Raw genomic sequence first — 24,687 nt, 5'->3', positions numbered from 1 at the left:
CTGCCTATCTAAGGTCTTCGAAAGCCAAGTCAACAAACAGATCACTGACCATCTCGAATCCCAACGTACTTTCTCCGTTGTGCAATCACGGGTGCACCTCAGCCACGCTCAAGGTACTAAACGATATCATAACCGCCATCGATAAGACAGTATTGTGCAGCCGACTTCATCGACCTGGCCAAGGCTTTTGAATCTGTCAATCACCATATTCTTATCGGCAGACTCAGTAGCCTCGGTTTTTCTAATGACTGCCTTGCCTGGTTGACCAACTACTTTGCAGACAGAGTTCAGTGTGTCAAATCGGAGGGCATGTTGTCCGGTCCTCTGGCAGTTTCTATGGGGGTGCCACGGGGTTCAATTCTCGAGCCGACTCTTTTCTCCGTATATATCAATGATTTTGCTCTTGCTGCGGGCGATTCCCTGAGCCACCTCTACGCAGGCGACACCGTTCTGTATACTTCTGGCCCTTCCTTGGACACTGCTATCTAACCTCCAAATAAGCTTCAATGCCATACAACACTCCTTCTGTGGCCTCCAACTGCTCTTACACGCTAGTAAAACCAAATAAATGCTTTTCAACCGTTCGCTGCCTGCACCCGCACGCCCGACTAGCACCACCTCCCTGGATGGTTCCGACCAAGAATATGTGGACATCTATAAGTACCTAGGTGTCTGGCTAGACTGTAAACTCACTCTCCTTCCAGACTCATATCAAACATCTCCAATCTAAAATAAAATCTAGATTCGGCTTTCTATTCCGCAACAAAGCCTCCTTCACTCACGCCGCCAAACTTACCCTAGTAAAACTGACTATCCTACCGATCCTCGACTTCGGCTATGTCATCTACAAAATAGCTTCCAATACTCTACTCAGCAAACTGGATGCAGTTTATCACAATTCCATCTGCTTTGTTATTAAAGTACCTTATACCACCCACCACTGCGACCTGTATGCTCTAGTCGGCTGGCCCTCGCTACATATTCGTCGCCAGACCCACTGGCTCCAGGTCATATACAAGTCCATGCTAGGTAAAGCTCCGCCTTATCTCAGTTCACTGGTCACGATGGCAACACCCACCCGTAGCACGCGCTCCAGCAGGTGTATCTCACTGATCATCCCTAAAGCCAGCACCTCATTTGGCCGCCTTTCCTTCCAGTTGTCTGCTGCCTGTGACTGGAACGAATTGCAAAAATCGCTGAAGTTGGAGACCTTTATCTCCCTCACCAACTTTAAACATCTGCCAGCTGAGCAGCTAACTGATCGCTGCAGCTGTACATAGTCCATCGGTAAATAGCCCACCCAATTTACCTACCTCATCCCCATACTGTTTTTATTTATTTACTTTTCTGCTCTTTTGCACACCAGTATCTCTACCTGCGCATGACCATCTGATCATTTATCACTCCAGTGTTAATCTGCAAAATTGTAATTATTCAACTTCTTCCTCATGCCTTTTGCACACAATGTATATAGACCTTTTTGTTTTTTTTCAACTTTTTTCTATTACTGACTTGTTTATTGTTTACTCTGTGTTGTTGTCTGTTCACACTGCTATGCTTTATCTTGGCCAGGTCGCAGTTGTAAATGAGAACTTGTTCTCAACTAGCCTACCTGGTGAAATAAAAAATAAAAAAATTAATTAACTTTTCAAATCATATGAGCAAAGAAAATGTTGCTTTATCTGATACGCTAAACCAGACAAAATAAAACGTGCCTATCTATATAATGAATATGAATTGGGTGGGTTGAGATGATTAAATATAAAAGCACTAAACCTCTCTCTAAAAGCTTCACTCATTCAAATGTTTTACTTGAACCCTAAATTGTTCTCAAGTAGATTACTAAGAAAAGCTCATCCATTGTTTAAAAATGGCCTTTTTGCCTTTGTGCAGATTGCTATGTCTCATTTTCGATTAATAGAATTTCTTCTTTTTTTTCTTCAAACAAGCATTGCAGAGCTGGCTACAATTTCAATTTCATCCCCCTGAAAAGATAGAACAAATATTATCGCTGAACTCCAAAGTGCTGGTTGATAAAATACCTGTATTTATGGCAAAGATGTTTGAAAATGGTATTTTGTTCTTAACTGATATTGTAAATTGGAATGGGAGAGTTATGTCCTTCATGGAGTTATCAGAATTGAATGGGACGGTCTGCTCAATCCAAGAGTACAACCAATTGATTACAGCATTACCCCAAAAGTGGAAGAGGCAGGTGGCAGCAGGAGGAGGTAGGGAACTGGTCTGTCTGCCCAATATAAAGGATCATAACTTGTGGCGGAATAAAAATAGCATACATAGGAAAGTATACCAGTTTCATTTGAGGACTAGGATGTTGACAATTGTGCCATACAGATTGCAAAATAGTTGGGGAGAGATTTGATGGTACAGGGTGGTGTATGAGTTGATATATAAAACAACCCAAAATTCAAGACTTTGTGCTTTTCAGCTAAAATTATTATATAGAATTCTTGCCACCAACAAAATGTTGAATACAGTATTTGGGGCATCAAATAATTTAAGCTCTGCAGAGTTTGTTGTGAGGATACAGAATCATTAACCCATTTATGTTGGTATTGCCCTCAGGTAGCCTGTTTCTGGTCTCAGGTTCAGGAATGGCTGAAAATGCATAGCATTGATCTAAAATATACCCTAGAAATAGTACTGTTAGGAGATCTGGAGAGACCGGGTCAGTCAATTACTAATATACTAATACTCTTAGTAAAAGTATTTGTCTTCAACTCGCAATCTGTGGATTCTATTCAATTAGATTGAAATTGTACGTTAAACGTCACAGCATAAAAGATATGTGTTGCGTAGGAACCCAAAGTGGGAGGCCAGCAGAGATAGATGGGATGGGCTGAGGGAAGCTGAGGGTTGGGATGGGCTGAGGGAAGCTGAGGGTTGGTATGTGGAACTGGAGACAAGTTGGAGTGGAGTTTCTGTGTGGGAGATGGAATGATGGTCAAAGACTAAACCTAAAAAAAAAATTGAAAAAATATAAAAAATCTAAATGAAACATAATAAAAAGTATGTTTAAATGACACTGAGTGGCAGTGTTTTTACAACTAATGCCTGCCCGAGGCTGATGCCGTGCAGGTGTTTGTGCACATGCTCTCATTCAAATAAACACATACAAGAACACACACATACATGTAATAGTACCAGACATGCACACAAACATATACAGTTGGCATTGCTGTTATGATTTCAGTTGTCCTTGATGTCCTTTGTTTTAAATGTATTATTATTATTTATTTATTTATTTTGCATTGTTGTTTACTGTTTTCTTCTGTCTTTTCCTTTTTTCTCTTTAGTTCATTCTCTTGGTGGTTGGTGCATTGGGGGGTTCTTGGGGGTGGGGAATGGAATTAATTGTATTTTTTATTTTTCTTCCTGGGGGGGACTGTGGAAGTGGTCTCGAATGGTTGAGGGACAGCTATTGGGGAACTGTGTGGGGGGGAGATCTTGGAGGGTTGGGGTTCACGTTTTTTGGCCTGGTGGGAGATCTGTCAACGAGCCCTTGAGCAGGGCATTGACCCTGGATGCTTCTGTGTGTCCCTCTGAATGAGATCTGTTGGATGACTGGTCTGATGTAGTTGTTGAGCGGCTTCACTGCAAGTTTAGAATATTCAATAATAATAAAAAATATATATTATTATTAATGCCTGAATATGGCCTGTAGAATTGAGAAGTGCTGTTTATTTTCAGTGAGGATTTTTCAATAACATCTAAACTTTCTCTTCTCCTCCAGTATAACGGTATTAACCTGCGTAATGCCACCGAGCAGCAGGCCAGGCTGATCATTGGTCAGCAGTGTGACACCATCACCATTATGGCTCAATACAACCCCCACATGTACCAGCTGGGAAACCCCTCACGATCCAGGTAAACAATGACATTTCTTCCCAGTGGTCAATTTACATAAATATATGCGTAATCAAAGATAATGTCAGTCTTTCATACTTCAAAAGGCGTGTAAAATTGACCTAGGACATGCCATGACAAATCTCGTAGTCATATAAAATATACAGGCCTCATTTACCACCTTTTAAATAGATGGTACCAATATTTAACCTTTAACTAGGCAAGTCAGTTAAGAGAATAAATCTTATTTCAAATGATGGCCTACACCGTCCAAACCCGTCCTGTGGGACTCCCAATCACGGCTGGTTGTGATACAGCCTGGATTCGAACCAGGGTGTCTGTAGTGACACCTCTAGCACTGAGATGCAGTGCCTTAGACCGCTGCGTAACTCGGGAGCCCATACTAAGGTTTTTCTCTCTTTGCGTGTGTAGTTCTGGTCTGGAGCCGGTGAGCAGCCAGTTCACGCCCCAGGGCAGTGGAGCCACCACCCCAGACAACCACTCTACTATAGACACTCTGAGTGAACAGGACGAAGGAACACTCACCCCCTCCTCCAAACAGACCACCCCTACAACCAGTCCTCACAGCTTCATCAGGTAACACACACCTCTGCCGGGCCCACCTCTGACTGCTCCAGCCTCTCCAGCTTCATGTGGATTTGTGTATATTGCAGGGGTTGGGTACCGCAGAAGACACATTTCTGTTTGGTAAGGTATTCGCGTTCTTCTCCACTCCAGGGAGTCGTCAGAGGGCAGTCGTAAGGTGTGTGAGCCGCGGGTGGTGACGGTGCTCAGGGCCCAGGGTGCAGAGCTGGGGCTGGGGCTGTGTGGAGGGAACCTCCGGGGGGTCTATGTAAAGAGTCTGGAGGAGGACAGCCCTGCTAGGGGACCAGAGGGCCTGCAGCCTGGGGACCTCATACTGGAGGTAGGTTACGTACACCAGCATGTAGGTGGACACACACAAGGTTTATCACAACTGTTTTTATGAGCGAATATTTTTCACCGTGCAGCATCTCTGCCAAAGCCCATCGCTGTTTTCCTTGCCTGTCTATGTTCCTTTATCGATTGCCCCTCTCTTTCTCTCATTGTACACTGGTGTACCTACACGGCCAATCTCTATAAGTAGAGTAACTCGCACTGTCCCATTCCTGTCATGCTCCCACTTTGTCACTTTAATCTCTGTTCTTCAAGCAGGCCTAGAGCCTTGTCATCAGAACAGAACTCTGTCCATTTTCCTCCTCTCTCATCCTCCTCCTAATCAATAGACAGACATGGAACCAAAAAACCACAGAGGCTGAAGGAGTCTGTTTTACTCTGTGGACCAGCCCAGGGCTTTGAAATGAATGTATTGATTGGTCTAGACACTGCCAAAATCTATCACTCATCTCTCTCACTCTCTATTTCCATTTCTCTCTCTGTATCTCACACTCTTGCTCCTTCTCACCCCCTCTCCCTTTTCTCTCTCCTTTCTCCCCCCTCCCTCTGTCATATTTTTTATTTTTTATTTCTTTGTGTAATGATGATGTTTACTCAATAAAGGGGTTTGTAAATTCCAATTCTCTATCAGTATGGGTCAGTGAATATGAAGAACAAGACGGTGGAGGAGATGTATGTAGAGATGCTGAAGCCGGCCGAGACAGTGACTCTCAGAGTCCAACAACGACCTGACGACTTCAACATGGTTAAAGACACACCGGGGGACGGCTTCTATATCAGGTACACACACACACACCTGTCTCCCAAATGCCTGTTTCATGATGCACCAGTGAAGCCCATGGAGAGGAACTCTCTCTTCATCTAAAGCAATTATGTCCCACTCCAGGAGAATCATCCTCTGTTACACTATAGAGAGACTGTCTGTCTGTTTATATGTCTGTTTATATGTCTGTATGTATGTATGTATGAATGTATGTATGTATGTATGTATGTATGTGTGTATATATATCACACACTACCGTTCAAAAGTTTGGGGTCACTTAGAAATGTCCTTGTTTTTGAAAGAAAGAAAAGCACATTCCTCAACTGGCTGCTTCATTAAATAGTATCTGCAAAACACCAGTCTCGACATCAACAGCGAAGAGGTGACTCCGGGATGCTGGCCTTCTACGCAGAGTTTCAAGAATAAGCCATATCTGTCTGGCCATTAAAAAGAAAACAAGAGTGGCAAAAGAACAGACTGGACAGAAGAACTCTGCCTAGAACGCCAGCATGCCGGAGTTGCCTCTTCGGGATGTGAATATTCACGTCGAAATACTGGCAAAACGCATGAGTGCTGTTTGAATGAATGCTTACGAGCCTGCTGGTGCCTACTATTGCTAAGTCAGACTGCTCTATCAAATCAGACTTAATTATAACATAATAACACACAGAAATACGAGCCTTAGGTTATTAATAGGGTCGAATCCGGAAACTATCATTTCGAAAACAAGACGTTTATTCTTTCAGTGAAATACGGAACCGTTCTGTATTTTATCTAACGGGTGGCATCCATCAGTCTAAATATTCCTGTTACATTGCACAACCTTCAATGTTATGTCATAATTACGTAAAATTCTGGCAAATCAGTTCGCAACGAGCCAGGCGGCCCAAACTGTTGCATATACCCTGACTCTGTGTGCAATGAACACAAGAGAAGTGACACAATTTCACCTGGTTAATATTGCCTGCTAACCTGGATTTATTTTAGCTAAATATGCCGGTTTAAAAATATATACTTCTGTGTATTGATTTTAAGAAAGGCATTGATGTTTATGGTTAGGTACACATTGGATCAACGACAGTCCTTTTTCGCGAATGCGCACTGCATTGATTATATGCAACGCAGGACACGCTAGATACGCATGGTTGATAAACTAGTAATATCATCAACCATGTGTAGTTATAACTAGTGATTATGATTAAGTTTAATGCTAGCTAGCAACTTACCGTGGCTTCTTACTGCATTCGCGTAACAGGCGGGCTCCTCATGAGGCAGGTGGTTAGAGCGTTGGACTAGTTAACTGTAAGGTTGCAAGATTGAATCCCTGAGGTGACAAGGTTAAGATCTGTCGTTCTGCCCCTGAACAAGGCAGTTAACCCACCGTTCCGAGGCTGTCATTGTACATAATGTGTCGATAACTGACTTGCCTGGTTAAATCAAGATTAAATAGAGGTGGAAAAATTTTGCCGCCCAAAATTACCGATATCCGATTGTTATGAAAACTTGAAATCGGCCCTAATTAATCGGCCATTCCCATTAATCGGTCGACCTCTAGTTTGAACGGTAGTGTATCTAGATACATATCCTCTTGAAAGAAATTTCTAAGTGACCCTAAACTTGTGTGTCTCTGTATAGGTCTGTGTCTGTATCTATCCATGTTTGCCTGTGTCTGTAGCTGCCTGTGTCTGTAGCTGCCTGTGTCTGTAGCTGCCTGTGTCTGTTTCTGTAACTGCCTGTGTCTGTCTATGTTTCTGTAACTGCCTGTGTCTGTCTATGTTTCTGTAGCTGCCTGTGTCTGTCTATGTTTCTGTAGCTGCCTGTGTCTGTCTATGTTTCTGTAGCTGCCTGTGTCTGTCTATGTTTCTGTAGCTGCCTGTGTCTGTCTATGTTTCTGTAGCTGCCTGTGTCTGTCTATGTTTCTGTAGCTGCCTGTGTCTGTCTATGTTTCTGTAGCTGTCTGTCTATGTTTCTGTAGCTGCCTGTGTCTGTCTATGTTTCTGTAGCTGCCTGTGTCTGTCTATGTTTCTGTAGCTGTCTGTCTATGTTTCTGTAGCTGCCTGTGTCTGTCTATGTTTCTGTAACTGCCTGTGTCTGTCTATGTTTCTGTAGCTGTCTGTGTCTGTCTATGTTTCTGTAGCTGCCTGTGTCTGCCTATGTTTCTGTGTCTGCCTATGTTTCTGTGTCTGCCTATGTTTCTGTGTCTGCCTATGTTTCTGTGTCTGCCTATGTTTCTGTGTCTGCCTATGTTTCTGCGTCTGCCTATGTTTCTGCGTCTGCCTATGTTTCTGCGTCTGCCTATGTTTCTGCGTCTGCCTATGTTTCTGCGTCTGCCTATGTTTCTGCGTCTGCCTATGTTTCTGCGTCTGCCTATGTTTCTGCGTCTGCCTATGTTTCTGCGTCTGCCTATGTTTCTGCGTCTGCCTATGTTTCTGCGTCTGCCTATGTTTCTGCGTCTGCCTATGTTTCTGCGTCTGCCTATGTTTCTGCGTCTGCCTATGTTTCTGCGTCTGCCTATGTTTCTGCGTCTGCCTATGTTTCTGCGTCTGCCTATGTTTCTGCGTCTGCCTATGTTTCTGCGTCTGCCTATGTTTCTGCGTCTGCCTATGTTTCTGCGTCTGCCTATGTTTCTGCGTCTGCCTATGTTTCTGCGTCTGCCTATGTTTCTGCGTCTGCCTATGTTTCTGCGTCTGCCTATGTTTCTGCGTCTGCCTATGTTTCTGTGTCTGGATACGTCTGTATCTGTGTGTCTGTCTGTCTAGCCCCACTACACAACCGGCTACCATCTAGCCCTACTACACAAAAAGTACATTTCTCCTTTTCCAGGCATTGTGACTTGCCTAGTTAAATAAAATGCAAGCATTTTGAACAAACTGAGCAATCTCAAACACACCCTGTCTGAAACAAAATTCAAGCCTTTACTCATCAGCATGTCAGATCATACAGAGGGCAATAAAACACTAAATGGGTTTGGTTTTTGATTTCCCCAAGATCACACAGTAGACAAAATGTCTCTTCTTCAGGGGCTTTAACTCTACCCATGGATCTGAGCACAAACTGACCTTTGGCTTTTTGGTAGGTTCAGACGGACATATGGTTCAGGGGTGTAGTTCTCGTAGAGTGTACGTTCTAAGTTTAAGTTGAAACTCCAAATCAACTGCCCATTTTTCCACAAAGGCTTGTCCTTGATTTGGTTAACACCACCTGGTAATTTGTTCCTGTATATACTGCAAATCAGTTTCACAAAACATAGATACTCAGAACTCTCCGTGGTCTACAAAATGGTTAAGGTCCCAGTAAAACTTTTTTTTGCGATTCTGTGTTCTGGCAAATGTATCACTGTTCCATGTCACCTTTTTGCCGAACTACACATGGTTCCCAACCCATATCTCCACAGATGGCCAGGTTTGAAGTCAGTTTGTGAAGACCAAGAAAGCAGCGGATTGCTCTGTTCTGAACATTGTTACAATTAGTATCTTACTTTAGAGGTCCTGTCTGTCTACAAATGGTTTACCTTCAGACAGAAAAACAGAGGAGACTCTCCATTAGCCCCTGGTTAAATTCCCCTGTAGAGAGTTTGCGTGTGTTCTTGTGTGTGCACGAGGCAGACCGGGACAGCTCATAGACTACAGGCTGTGGAGGAGAAGGTGTGTGTCGATCAGTGCAGGTGTTCATTGTTAGAAGTCTATAAGAAGCTGACTGTGTCCCAAATGGTACTCTATTCCCTATATAGTGCACCATTTTGAACTAGGGCCCATTGCCAAGTAGTGCACTTTATAGGGAATAGAGTGCCATTCGGGATGCAACTTGAGTCTCTGCATGGCAGCAGCTGCCTGCCGAAGTCACACAGACCGGGTCAGGATGTCCGCCCCAACCCTGACACGGCCTTCACACACAGATACATGCACACACACAGCCCCAACCCTGAAACGGCCTTCACACACAGATACATGCACACACACAGCCCCAACCCTGAAACGGCCTTCACACACAGATACATGCACACACACAGCCCCATCCCTGACAGGGCCTTCACGCACAGATACATGCACACACACAGCCCCATCCCTGACAGGGCCTTCACGCACCGATACATGCACACACACAGCCCCATCCCTGACAGGGCCTTCACGCACAGATACATGCGCACACACAGCCCCATCCCTGACAGGGCCTTCACGCACAGATACATGCGCACACACACAGCCCCATCCCTGACAGGGCCTTCACGCACAGATACATGCGCACACACACAGCCCCATCCCTGACAGGGCCTTCACGCACAGATACATGCACGCACACACACAGCCCCATCCCTGACAGGGCCTTCACGCACAGATACATGCACGCACACACACAGCCCCATCCCTGACAGGGCCTTCACGCACAGATACATGCACGCACACACACAGCCCCATCCCTGACAGGGCCTTCACGCACAGATGCATGCACGCACACACACAGCCCCATCCCTGACAGGGCCTTCACGCACAGATGCATGCACGCACACACACAGCCCCATCCCTGACAGGGCCTTCACGCACAGATGCATGCACGCACACACACAGCCCCATCCCTGACAGGGCCTTCACGCACAGATACATGCACGCACACACACAGCCCCATCCCTGACAGGGCCTTCACGCACAGATACATGCACGCACACACACAGCCCCATCCCTGACAGGGCCTTCACGCACAGATGCATGCACGCACACACACAGCCCCATCCCTGACAGGGCCTTCACGCACAGATGCATGCACGCACACACACAGCCCCATCCCTGACAGGGCCTTCACGCACAGATGCATGCACGCACACACACAGCCCCATCCCTGACAGGGCCTTCACGCACAGATGCATGCACGCACACACACAGCCCCATCCCTGACAGGGCCTTCACGCACAGATGCATGCACGCACACACACAGCCCCATCCCTGACAGGGCCTTCACGCACAGATGCATGCACGCACACACACAGCCCCATCCCTGACAGGGCCTTCACGCACAGATGCATGCACGCACACAGATATGCTGAGAAAAAGAGCTATGGGGCTCCAACCTCAGTGGGCTAGACTTTAAAGGGGAATAGGTACGAATGCTCGCTCACATAGGAGCGCACGCACACACACACACAGTCACAGTTAACACACACACACTAACCCTCTCTCCATTCCACCCCTCCTCTTGCTCTCCCCCTCGCCGTACTTCCCCCCTCCATCTCTCTAGAGCACTTTATGAGCGGACTGCGGAGGCAGAGCTGGACCTGAGTTTTCAGAAGGATGACATCCTGTATGTGGATGATACTCTACCAATGGGCAGCTTCGGGAGCTGGATGGTCTGGCAGCTGGATGAGAAAGCACAGCGGATCCAGAGAGGACAGATCCCCAGCAAATACATGTAAGACACGCACTACTAAGTTATTAGCTGATACCAGTTAGTCTCTCCTTATCATTTGGGTAACTTCCGTGTGTCATGATGAGTCGTGTGTGTGTGTGTGCAGGATGGACCAGGAGTTGTACCGACACAGTATGACAGAGCTGAAGGAAGACAAGGACAGTAAGAGTCTGTCTGCTGCCGCCAGGAGATCCTTCTTCAGGAGGAAGCACAAACACAAATGCAGCGTCTCTAAAGACGGCAAGGAACTGGTGGCCCAGGACGCCATTAGCACAGACTCCATACCATTTCTAGAGGGTGAGGACACACACACCTTTACATGTGGACAGAGTATGAGGCTTCGTGTGTAACGCTACCCCACTGACTGACTGGTGTGTGTGTGTGTGTGTGTGTGTGTCTCTCCCCCTCAGACTGTGTGAGCCTGGCGTACCAGCGGGTCCAGAAGGTAGTGTGTGTTTCCTCTAGGCCGGTCGTGATCCTCGGCCCTCTCTCAGACCCCGTCAAGGACATGCTGGTTAAAGAGTCCCCCGGGAAGTTCTGCAGATGTGTCCTGGGTGAGTAAAGTACAACAGTACCACAATGTAATACTGGTTGAGTAGAGTACAACATATATATTACCACAATATAATACTGGTTGAGTTGAGATCAGCACTGTAATCAGACCCCTTAACTTTTTCCACATTTTGTTACATTACAACCTTATTCTAAAAAGTATTATTGGGTATGACACTACAAGCTTGGCACACCTGTATTTGGGAAGTTTCCCCCATTCTTCTTTGTAGATCCTCTCAAGCTCTGTCAGGTTGGATGGGGAGCGTCGCTGCACAGCTATTTTCAGGTCTCCCCAGAGATGTTCAATCGGGTTCAAGTCCGGGCTCTGTCTGGGCCACTCAACGATATTCAGCGACTTGTCCCGAAGCCACTCCTGCTTTGTCTTGGCTGTGTGCTTCTGGTTGTTGTCCTGTTGGAAGGTGAACCTTTGCCCCAGTCTGAGGTCTTGAGCGCTCTGGAGCAGGTTTTCATCAAGGATCTCTCTGTACTTTTCTCCGTTCATCTTTCCCTCGATCCTGACTAGTCTCCCATTTCCTGCCGCTGAAAAACATCCCCACAGCTTGATTCTGCCACCACCATGCTTCACCGTAGGGATGGTGCCAGGTGTGCTCCAGACGTAACGTTTGGCATTCAGGCCAAATAGTTCAATCTTGGTTTCATCAGACCAGAGAATCTTGTTTTTAATGGTCTGAGAGTCCTTTAGGTGCCCTTTTGGCAAACTCCAAGTGGGCTGTCATGTGCCTTTTTACTGAGGTGTGGCTTCTGGCTGGCCACTCTACCATAAAGGTGTAATTGGTAGGGTGCTGCAGAGATGGTTGTCCTTCTGGAAGGTTCTCCTATCTCCACAGAGGAACTCTGGAGCTCTGCCAGAGTGACCATCTGGTTCTTGGTCACCTCCCTGACCAAGGCTCTTCTCCCTCGGTTGCTCAGTTTGGACGGGAGGCCAGCTCTAGTCTTGGTGGTTCCTAACTTCTTCCATTTAATGAATGACTCTGTTCTTGGAGACATTCAATGCTACAGAAATGTTTTGGTATCCTTCTCCAGATCTGTGGCTTGACACAATCTTGTCTCTGAGCTCTACGGACAATTCCTTCAACCTCATGGCTTGGTGTTTGCTCTGACATGTACTGTGAAGTGTGGGACTTTGTATAGACAGGTGTGTGCCTAAATCAATTGAATTTACCACAAGTGAAATACAATCAAGTTGTAGAAACATATCAAGGATGATCAGTGGAAACAGGATGCACCTGAACTCAATTTTGAGTCTCAATTCAAAGGGTCTGAATACTTATGTAAATAAGCTTTTTCAGTTTTTACATTTGCAAACATTTCTAAACCAGTTTTTGCTTTGTCATTATGGGATGTTGTGTGTAGATTAATGAGGCTGTAACGTAACAAAATGTGGAAAAATTCAAGGTCTGAATACTTTCCGAATTCACTGTAGTGCACTACTTTTGACCGCAGCCTTATGTGCCCTGTGGATTCGGTGTCATTTGGGACACACTGTCCTACATGCACTCCAAAAGAAAATCATACATAATAATATATTATTAAATGATTGCCTATTGATGATTGCTTCTCATTTTATCGAACAGAATGGGGTTTAGACTTAAAGAAATACAATCATTGAGTGTAGCCATTCTTGTCATTTTCTATTTCTTTGGTTAGACTACTGGGTTGTATTCATTAGGATGAACAGTCTCTGACTTCTGTCTGTGTGTTTTCCTCAGAGGTGATGAAGGCATCCCAGCAGGCTATAGAGCGCGGAGTCAAAGACTGCCTCTTCATCGACTACAAACGCAGGAGTGGCCATTTTGATGTGACCACCGTGGCCTCCATCAAGGAGATCACAGAGAAGGTACAACATCAGGGCTGATCGAGCATCAGTATCACCTTTTAGATAATAGTGAAAAAGATTGTATGAACGGGGGGACCTGATCCGAGATAAATACTTCTATATTGTCAGATTCTCGTCTCTTATCAAATTAAAGTGTTCCCCTTAGTTATTTCAGAATAAAGTTAGATGTGGTCAATTAAATGCTTTTTTTTAATGTCACCTCAAAAGCAGTCTTCAGGTTTTTCATTTCTCACAATTTACAACATTCTGTCTTAATAGACGTCGAGTCTCCATGTTGGTCCTTTCTGAAAGCAGCAGCATCATGGTGGTCCTTTCTGAAAGCAGCAGCAGCATCATTTTGCTTGTCATCCCAGTTGTTGTACCTAGAACACGACTGAACTGAGATCTCCTCTTCGCCCCCTCTTAGGACTGTCACTGTCTGCTAGACATCGCCCCCCACGCCATTGAGAGGCTGCACAGCGTTCACATCTACCCTATTGTCATCTTCATCCGCTACAAAAACGCCAAGCAGATCAAGTAAGTAGCCAGCCACACCCATCCTCTTCATGGATTTTCAGTGTTCTAATAATTCTAGATATTTTAAAATGTTATGTTCCATTTTACCAGTTCCCAGGTCTGGTATAATAATTCCATGGAGACTCGTATTTAGTGTGTTTTGTGTGTGTGTGTGTGTGTGCGCGATGGTGCCCCGGGTGAGTAACTAACTAATTGAAGGGTGCTGTCAAGGGATTCAGCAGGAACCGTATAATAAGAGCGGTATAACACTAGCAGTCAAATCCCCAGGCTCCTTCTTGACTACTACCACACTCACACTGACAAATCCCCTGGCTGTATCCGAATGTTATTTGATAACTTCTTCTCCTCCTTGAACAGTCAGTAATGAAAAGGTTGGATAGATTTCCTCTCTACCATGAGATTCCCCCGGCAGACACATTGCCGTGCTGAATAGCTCTGTCTGACCTGTGTGTGGACATGAGTGTTTGAATGAGGGCTGTGTGTCAGTTTACATGAGGAAGATTTGACGCCAGACAACTTGCCTGGGAAGATGTTAATTTACCGGACATCCGTATGCATTCAGATCCAGCCTGGCGCAGCCTTAAAAACAACAGATGGCAAAAACACTATTCCTTGTTTCGATTTGTAGCACATGCAACATTTTATAGCCTAACATTTTATTGGTATTTACTTTCCTAAAACAGTAATTGTCCACCTCATGGTTCAACTGTCAGCGATTTGAGCACTAATTGCATCAGGGCATTTCATGCATAGATCAATAGGCTTAGGCATCCACTGTATTTTGTGTGTTTGTGTGTGTGTGTGTGTGCATATACAGTTGAAGTTGGAAGTTTACATACACTTAAGTTGGAGTCATTTAAAACTAGTTTTTCAACCACTCCACAAATTTATTTTTAACAAACTATAGTTTTGGCAAGTCGGTTGGGATATCTATTTTATGCATAACAAGTAATTTTTCCAGCAATTGTTTATAGACAGATTATTTAACTTATAATTCACTATCACAATTCCAGTGGGTCAGAAGTTTACATACACTTTGTTGACTGCTTTTAAACAGCTTGGAAAATTCCACAAAATGATGTCATGGCTTTAGTAGCTTCTGGTGTACCTGTGGATGTATTTCACGGCCTACCTTCAAACTCAATGCCTCTTTGCTTGACATCATGGGAAAACCAAAAGAAATCAGCCAAGACCTCAGGAAAAAAAAATGGAAATTGCTCCCAAGGATGAACCAAACTTGTGGAGGTCCCCATGTCACTACAACTCTACTCATCAGTCCTGGGACAAACCAATTTGGTGCCCTAAGATCTTTAAACAATGCATAAAATATGTAGTAGAGGAAACTACTCCATGGGGACCTCCAAGTTTGGTTCATCCTTGGGAGCAATTTCCAAACACCTGAAGGTACCACGTTCATCTGTACAAACAATAGTACGCAAGTATAAACACCATGGGACCATGCAGCCGTCATACTGCTCAGGAAGGAGAAGCATTCTGTCTCCTAGAGATGAACGTACTTTGGTGCGAATGGTGCAAATCAATCCCAGAACAACAGCAAAGGACCTCATGAAGATGCTGGAGGAAACAGGTACAAAAAGATCTATATCCACAGTAAAATGAGTCCAATATCGACATAATCTGAAAGGCCACTGAGCAAGGAAGAAGCCACCGCTCCAAAACCACCATAAAAAAAAAAGACAGACCACGGTTTGCAACTGTATATGGGGACAAAGATCGTACTTTTTGGAGAAATGTCTGATGAAACAAAAATAGAACTGTTTGACCATAATGACCGCTGTTATGATTGGAGGAAAAAGGGGGAGGCTTGCAAGCCGAAGAACACCATCCCAGCGGTGAAGCATGGGGGTAGCAGCATCATGTTGTGGTGGTGCTTTGCTGCAGGAGGGACTGGTGCACTTCACAAAATAGATGGCATCATGAGGGAGGAAAATTATGTGGATATATTGAAGCAACATCTCAAGACATCAGTGAGGAAGTTAAAGCTTCGTCGCAAATGGGTCTTCCAAATGAACACTGACCCCAAGCATACTTCCGAAGTTGTGGCAAAATGGCTTCAGGACAACAAAGTCAAGGTATTGGAGTGGCCATCACAAAGCCCTGACCTCAATCCCATAGAAAATGAGGAATGGGCCAAAATTCACCCAATTTATTGTGGAAGGCTACCTGAAACGTTTGACCTAAGTGAAACAATTTAAAGGCCAATCTACCGAACACTCAATTAGTATATGTAAACTTCTGACCCACTGGGAATGTGGTGAAAGAAGTAAAATATTAAATAAATCATTCTCTCTACTATTATTCTGACATTTCACATTCTTAAAATAAAGTGGTGATCCTAACTGACCTAAAACAGGGAATTTTTACCGGGATTAAATGTCAGGAATTCTGAAACTGAGTTTAAATGTATTTGGCTAAGGTGTATGTAAACGTCTGACTTCAACTGTAAATGTGTCTGCGTGCATATATTGATTTTACTGAGTTACAGATGATCAGTGAGAAAATCAGTCAATTTAAATAAATTCATCAGGCCCTAATCTATAGATTTCACATGACTGGAAATATAGATATGCATCTCTTGGTCACAAATACCTTTTTTAAATGGGCCTCACAGTGGACCAAATTGCCTTGGATAAAATGCAATTGTGTTCATTGTCCATAGCTTATGCCTGCCCATACCATAACCCCACCGCCACTATGGGGCTCTCTGTTTACAACGTTGACATCAGCAAACCTCTCACCCAGACACCACCATACACATGGTTGTGAGGCCGGTTGGACATAGTGCCAAATTCTCTAAATGATGTTGGATGCGGCTTATTGTAGAGAATTTAACATTCAATTCTCTGGCAACAGCTCTGGTGGACATTCATGCATGCCAATTGCACACTCCTTCAAAACTTGAGACATCTGTGGCGTTGTGACAACTGCACATTTTAGTGGTTTTTTATTGTCCTCAGCACAAGGTGCACCTGTGTAATGATAATGCTATTTAATCAGTTTCTTGATACACCACACCTGTCAGGTGGTTGAATTATCACTTTACATTGGGTTTACATGTTGGGTTTATATTATTAAGTGTATGTATTTAAAAGGGAAAGAAGAGAAGGTTAGTCCTGGCCCCAGAGAGAGAGATATGCCGGCCGCATGCAATAACAACGACATGCATTTCTTGTCAGATTGTTACTGCGTCTGCTATATAGATATTGACGTACAGAAGGGGGTTAATTCAAACATTTTCTCCAAATATTTTGTATAAAGATAAGCATTATATTGTTAGATTATAGGAGTAACTCCTGGTAGGCCTGAAACACTTCCTCACCTCAAGTTCAACTGTTGGAGTTAGTAGGAGCGCCGTCCTGTACTGCCATATCATGCCTTTATATCATAGGTCTGCAGTATAATAGGCTAATAGCCACACCACACAACTTTTACAAAAGTTTCTCAACTTAATTAGGGTAATTCAAAAGTAAGTCAGGCCATAAGAGCAGGATATTATGTTGCGTCAAACACAGCATTACAGTTGGAACTTAATTTGGCCAAAGAAAATGGCTGAACAGAATTAAACAGAACACTTGCGAACTGGTTTAAACCGTCACAATACTCTTTATCCTCTAACTTGTGTTTTACTTCAATGAAAAAGGCCTCATCCTCACAATCAACAGTAGCCTATTCAGAGTTTAGGCTATGATAGACTCTCATGGACAATTTGGCCCGGGAACAATTTTGTCGGCTTTTCATAAATTTCCGGCTAACGGAAACCCTGGTGTGTGTGTTTTGCAGGAGTGTTAACTCTGGGTGTTGCCCCCACACGCACACACCCTTGTGTAATCCCAAACAGCTGGAGATGCTCTTCCACTTTTTCCCCCCCTCCAAACTATTTATGTAATGTCATTTGTTGTAGCCACATTTTCTGTGTGGTTATATCACTGAGTCCTACTGTTAGCAAGCAGCTGGCCTGTGTTAGCCAGAATGTGTTGTCATACTCTAAACCAAGGATCTCCAACCCTGTTCCTGGACAGCTACTGTCCTGTAGGTTTTCACTCCAACCCTAATCTATCACACCTGATTCTAATAATTAGCTGGTTAGTTACAACTGGAGTGGTAGTGAAAAGCTACAGGAGAGGGTAGCTCTCCAGGAACAGGGTTAGAGGCCTGCTATAATTTGACTTATTTTTTTCTTACAATTTATGAGAGAAGATGATTCTGTGTTAGTAGAGGATTCATTCTTGAATTGCGGTGGCATTTGCATCCATTTTTGCCACCATTTTAAAACACTTTAAAATGGCGTAGTTTCTTCTACTACATATTTTATGCATTGTTTAAAGATCTTAGGGCACCAAATTGGTTTGTCCCAGGACTGATGAGTAGAGTTGTAGTGACATGGGGATTTAGATGTATCTATTATTTAGAATTCTACAATGTCAACAAAAGTATTCCATATATTTTACTCAGACTAACCTCTTTTCCCAGAAGTTGGCAGTCTTAGGCCCTAAAAATTGTCAGACTCCAGCCACCCTAGTCAAAGACTGTTCTCTATGCAACCACATGGTAAGCGGTACCAGAGCGCCAAGTCTAGGTCCAAGAAAGTCTCTTGGACCTATATAGCTTCCAACACCAAGCCATAAGACTCCTGAGCGGCTAATCAAATGGCTACCCAGACTATTTGCATAGTCACTTTACCTCTACCTACATGTACATATTATTTTAGTAAATACTTTAACTTATTTTTCTTAAAACGGCATTGTTGGTTAAGGGCTTATAAGTAAGCATTTCACTGTAAAGGGCTACACCTGTTGTGTTTGGCACATGTGACAAATACAAATAGATTTCTACTGTGTGATGACACGAACAAGTGAATGATTTAGGTCCACTGAAGTTATTGTATTAAGACTAAACAGGATGTGCTCTTAGGCCTACAGCTCAATGGTGGTTATACAAGGCTGCTATACTAAGCCTACTAATGATATTGATAATTACTTATTATAATGATGGTCATAATAGTAATAATAACAATAGTGAGATCAAAAAAAGAGTTATAGGCAATATTCTGAATTTTTCTGACAATTTGATAGTGTTAACAACACAATAAATGCAGTTCTAACAAAAAGTATATAGTCTTTATTACAGCAAAGATTTTAAAAAAGCTGAATTTGTGAAATTGTTTTTCCAACACGTTGTGGTTGCATGAACCTTGGTGATCACGAAATCAGTAGGCTGTTCAACAATCACAGGCAACAGAAGCAGGATCTGTCTTATTTTTATAGATATCTGTGGATGATTGATAAAGTCGGGCACAAATGACTGCCTCGCCTGGTTCACCAACTACTTCTCAGATAAAGTTCAGTGTGTCAAATCGGAGGGCCTGTTTTCTGGACCTCTGGCAGTCTCTAAAATGCAAGTAAAACTAAATGCATGCTCTTCAACCGATCTCTGCCCGCACCCCCTCGCCCGTCAAGCATCACTACTCTGGACGGTTCTGACTAAGAATATGTGGACAGCTACAAATACCTAGTTGCCTGGTTAGACTGTAAACTCTCCTTCCAGACTCATTTTAAGCATCTCCAATCCAAAATTAAATCAAGAATCGGCATCATATTTCGCAACAAAGCATCCTTCACTCATGCTGCCAAACATACCCTAGTAAAACTGACTATCCTACCTATCCTCAACTTCGGCGACGTCATTTACAAAATAGACTCCCAACACTCTACTCAGCAAATTGGATGCAGTCTATCACAGTGCCATCCATTTTGTCTCCAAAGCCCCATATACTACCCACCACTGCGACCTGTACGCTCTCGTTGGCTGGCACTCGCTTCATATTCGTCGCCAAACCCACTGGCTCTAGGTCATCTATAAGTCTTTGCTAGGTAAAACCCCGCCTTATCTCAGCTCACTTGTCACCACAGCAATACCCGTAGCATGCGCTCCAGCAGAAATATTTCACTGGTCACCCCCAAAGCCAATTCCTCCTTTGGCTGCCTTTCCTTCCTGTTCTCTGCTGCCAATGACTGGAATGAATTGGAAAAATCACTGAAGCTGGAGACTTCTATCTCCATCACTAGCATCAGCTGTCAGAGCAGCTTACAAATCATTGCACCTGTACATAGCCCATCTGTAAATAGCCCATCCAACTACCTCATCCCCATATTGATTTTGTTTTTTTTGCTCCTTTGCACCCCAGTATCTCTACTTGCACATTTGTCTTCTGTGTTGGATGGGTTTTAATTGCTAAGTTGTAATTATTTCGCCACTATTGCCTATTTATTGCCTTACATCCCTAATCTTACCTCATTTGCACACACTGTATATAGACTTTTCTATTCCGTTATTGACTGGACGTTTGTTTATTCCATGTGTAACTCTTTGTTGTTGTTTGTGTAACACTGCTTTGCTTTATTTGTAAATGAGAACTTGTTCTCAACTGGCCTACCTGGTTAAATAAAGGTTTAAATAATTTTTTTTAACAATTCGGCTATTGATTATGTACCTAATTTAAGTTGGTTTCCCCACTTTTCTTAGACAATTTAAGGCAAGGGCTGTTTTCTCATGTCCTCATTCTGCTGATGCCTCCACTGCATTGTTCTCAACACCAATATGCTGGTTAACTTTGCTATTATGCACATAGCAACATGGTCTAGGAAAAGGATAAGAGCGTCTGCTAAATGACTAAAATGTAAAAGGTGCCAATTCAACAGAGCACTGATGTTTCAGCACCGCGGACAGCAATCGCTAGAATTTATGCCAAGGTGTGTTGAAGCTGTTCTGGCGGCTCATCGTGGCCCAAAACCCTATTAAGACACAATGTTGACAGTTCCTTTATTTGGCAGTTTACCTGTGTGTGTTAGTAATAAGGATGTGTGTTAATACTCTATATTGGTTTGTCTGTGTTGATAGTGAGGCTGTGTTAATACTCTATATTGGTTTGTCTGTAGTTGGTAGTGAGGCTGTGTGTTAATACTCTATATTGGTTTGTCTGTGTTGGTAGTGAGGATGTGTGTTAATACTCTATATTGGTTTGTCTGTGTTGATAGTCTTTATTGGTTTGTCTGTGTTGGTAGTGAGGCTGTGTTAATACTCTGCGCTGGTTTTCTCTCCTCAGGGAACAGAAGGATCCAGTGTATCTGCGAGACAAGGTCTCTCAAAAACATTCCAAGGAGCAGTTTGAGGTTGCACAGAAGATAGAGCAGGAGTATAGCACATTCTTTACAGGTTGGTATTCGACTCATGTTGCACTGTCTCTGTTTCTCTTTGGCTGTGTGTGGGGTTGGGTGGATGAGTGTGTGCATACGTGTATGTGGCTTCGTGTGTCATTTTCTAACTTAGTTAACCCTGCCCTTCCTGTGTCTTTCCAGGTATTGTCCAGGGCGGCTCTCTGCCCTACATTTGCACTCAGATCATAACTATAGTTGACCAGGAACAGAGTAAGGTCCTGTGGACTCCCCTTGGCTGCCCCTAGAGGGTGCAGGCCACCACTGCACCCTTCTCCCCTAGAGGGTGCAGGCCACCACTGCACCCTTCTCCCCTAGAGGGTGCAGGCCACCACTGCACCCTTCTCCCCTAGAGGGTGCAGGCCACCACTGCACCCTTCTCCCCTAGAGGGTGCAGGCCACCACTGCACCCTTCTCCCCTAGAGGGTGCAGGCCACCACTGCACCCTTCTCCCCTAGAGGGTGCAGGCCACCACTGCACCCTTCTCCCCTAGAGGGTGCAGGCCACCACTGCACCCTGTTGCACTGCGCTTCTCCACTCACAACAAACAACAAAACCTTCCATACTATACCAATAGGTACACTACAGTAAGCTACTACACATGTAAGCTAGATATTTTTGTTATTGTTTTTAGGGTGTTGATTTGTACCTTTTAACCAGAGCCTTTTCTTCTCTGTGTAATCTATAGCAGGTTGGTAGAACTGACAGGGTGTTACACTTCATTTGGTCTTCCCTAAGGGTTTTAAGGTGGTGTTTCTGTAAAGCTGCATTGTAAGCAGCCTTTTACAGTTAAGAAATGAGTGTGTATTGTTGTTAAATGTTCTGCTGGAAGGTGTTAGACCCCCCTGACCCAGAATCAGCCCTTAAATCAAACCTGTGTATCAAATGACATCACCCTGTTTTACACACCCCGTTCAATGACTGACAACTAATAATGTGGAATAATAATAACTGTGTGCGTATGAATCGTGTGTACGAGAGAGAGAGTAATATTATTGATGAATTGTAATGACTGTTGGTTGGATTGAAACATGGTCTTTGATATTGGTATGAAGTTGACGCCATAGAAACGTTACCTGTAGAACAGACAAACCTCTCCAAGCGATATGTCTTATCGGTCTTCTGTCAAAAAATGTTTTATCCAAAAGGCGATTTTGAAAGGGTCAAATCAAACAATATTTTACAGCTTTCAATCATACCAAACTTCGGTGTGCATCACGTGTGTAACTGTGTCAAATTAAATTGTGTCTATAGCAAAGCAAAAGCCATGAAAATCACACATGGCAGTAGCAAATGGTGTCTGGTCTACTCGTTGCGTTTCTATGGTTACTGCACATGAGTGGACAGTTTACGGGCTTATCGGAAGTGCCTTCCGTCGGAGACAGGCCCCCATTCCTTACCCTTTCCGATCTGATGGAACAGAATCAGTTGAAGCAATATGGCGATAGGACCTCCCCATTGCCCATTGGAAGGCTAGCTGGAGCCATCACCATGCTGTTCACACCCATCTGTTACCTTTAGATCTGCAAACACCATGACGTTAACACTAGGGTTGCAAAATTCCCTGTAGTTCCAGAAATCCCCGTTGGAGGATTCCTGGAATCGGGAGGTGAATAAGCAGGAAATCCGTAAACCAAGGATTTTATTGAAAGTTCACAGAATTTTTCAACCCAAGTTAACACTATAGGTCTGCAAACAAACACTATAGAGCAGGGCTTCCCAAACTCGTCCTGGGGTCCCCCCAGAGCTTGTTTTGGAATGAGACAGTACAGAGCGTATGACAATGGCAAGGTTGTGAGGGTAGGCCAGACAGTGACCACCTCAGAATACACTCCAGGGCTAGACAGACCACTGTGTCTCCATCACATATCTATCTGTCACATATTTAAAGACAATATAGAGTATATATATATATATGTGTGTGTGTTTGTGTGAGTGTACATGCCTCACAGGGGCCTATGGACTGTAACAGTATGCAGATGAATTATTCTACAGTATATGTATTTCAACTAGTTCTCAGGCCTGTGGAAGTTCAGTAGTCATGTCTTAGCAGGTATTTGCATGTTTTACTGTTTTTGTTTTTGGTTGTCACCTTTTTTAAACGTACTCACAAACCAGAATGACACCATGGAGCAAATTATATATTTTTTCTTATTCCTTAATAAAAGCATTTAAATGTTAGTGATATTTTTTCCCCCATTGTTATTTAATGTATTTTTGTATTTTTATCTAAGAGGCATAAACACATTCTCCTGCATCCTAATGTGCCAAAATCCAGTACGTCAGTTTGATCTTTTTTATTTCTGTTTTGCACTTGTTATTCTGTGGACCTTAACAAATGGTTCCTAGGTTTCCCAGTAGACATTATAAATAAATAGGTACTATATAATTTTTACTATCTAATTCACATTTTAAATGTATCACATTAGTTCCATACATTTCATTGATGGCCTTTTTATTCTTTAATCATCTTGATTAGAAAGCAGACAGACAATGCTCCTCCATATTTGCATTCTTGCTGAAAAAGGGACTTAATGCACAGTTTTTCAAAGGAAAATCAGATCTGAAGTTTGACTATTGGGCTGTATGATAGGCATATTAAGTACAATTGTAATGTACCTTTTTTGTAGTAGGTAGAGATGGTTTAAAATGAGGGATGCCATGTGAAATGGTTGTATTTCTAAGAAGAATGACAAGCTGCCAGGTACTGTTCTGCGGTTTTATTTTTATTTTCTTTGAAAAATGTGATATGAACATTAGAATAAAAGTCATTTTCTCTATCACAATGACATGGCTTCTGTGTGAGACTCATTACTGGGGACTTACACTTGGCGAGAATATCAGCGACCTAGCTGCAGTCATTTTCAATGGAAGAAGATGTGAGGAGACACAGCGACTTAACAGTTGGCGACCAGCGAGCTAGCTTCCAGTGTTCAAGGTTCCAAAGGTTTATGCAAATTTCAGCGACGTGACTGCACACCAGCCAATCGGTAGAGTGCAGCTCTTGCAAGAATGCTTTAACATTGGTTGTTAGCCAAACTGCCATTTTGCTGCATGCTGTTAAGGATACACCCACCTGTGGAGATCTCCACGACTTGATCGCTGAATATCTCTGCAAGTGGGAGTCATCAGTTATGTGTCTCGCTATCTCTCCCTGTTCTTGAATGAGTTAGTTGGCAACCTTGTTTCATTCAGTACTAGGAAATATTAAACGTAGACCACTTAATATTGTTCAATCATCCCTTTGGAAATAGAATACAGTAGTTATTGCTCATTTTGCATTGAAAAGGCACCCAACCAGACACCACGCACAGTTACCTAAAGGGCAGCATTGGCCTCTGATGATCTGGCAGCTGGATGAGAACGCACAGTGTATCCATAGAGGACAGATCCCCAGCAAATACATGTAAGATACACAGCACAGAGGTTTATTTTGATTTTGATATAAAGCAGGAAAATGTAGTGTTTCGCATTCTGAAATATGATGCCCCTAAAATCTGCCACCCTTCAGAGATGCACTATAATAAAAATATATATAATGTAGCTGAACGCAGCAGAGTAAACGA

At 43.5% G+C, this 24,687-nt stretch overlaps 1 protein-coding gene across 3 annotated transcripts in view; it reads left to right on the top strand.

Moving 5' to 3' along the window:
- LOC135511174 (disks large homolog 5-like) overlaps nucleotides 1-23,910 on the top strand; it is a 100,516-nt gene extending 76,606 nt beyond the window's left edge. For all 3 annotated transcript variants that reach the window (XM_064932774.1, XM_064932775.1, XM_064932773.1), the window contains 11 exons: nucleotides 3,755-3,888; nucleotides 4,300-4,464; nucleotides 4,606-4,792; nucleotides 5,435-5,583; nucleotides 10,796-10,966; nucleotides 11,070-11,260; nucleotides 11,374-11,517; nucleotides 13,246-13,373; nucleotides 13,780-13,889; nucleotides 21,013-21,122; nucleotides 21,266-23,910. In XM_064932774.1, the coding sequence (XP_064788846.1) occupies nucleotides 3,755-3,888; nucleotides 4,300-4,464; nucleotides 4,606-4,792; nucleotides 5,435-5,583; nucleotides 10,796-10,966; nucleotides 11,070-11,260; nucleotides 11,374-11,517; nucleotides 13,246-13,373; nucleotides 13,780-13,889; nucleotides 21,013-21,122; nucleotides 21,266-21,369 (1,593 nt within the window). In that variant the 3' untranslated portion in view covers nucleotides 21,370-23,910. The remainder of the gene's footprint in view (nucleotides 1-3,754; nucleotides 3,889-4,299; nucleotides 4,465-4,605; nucleotides 4,793-5,434; nucleotides 5,584-10,795; nucleotides 10,967-11,069; nucleotides 11,261-11,373; nucleotides 11,518-13,245; nucleotides 13,374-13,779; nucleotides 13,890-21,012; nucleotides 21,123-21,265) is intronic.
- Nucleotides 23,911-24,687: the final 777 nt, after the last annotated feature.

The sequence above is a fragment of the Oncorhynchus masou genome, chromosome 23 (genome assembly GCF_036934945.1).
Source record: "Oncorhynchus masou masou isolate Uvic2021 chromosome 23, UVic_Omas_1.1, whole genome shotgun sequence".
NCBI classification, from domain to species: domain Eukaryota; kingdom Metazoa; phylum Chordata; class Actinopteri; order Salmoniformes; family Salmonidae; genus Oncorhynchus; species Oncorhynchus masou.
This window is presented reverse-complemented; position numbering and strand designations above follow the sequence as displayed.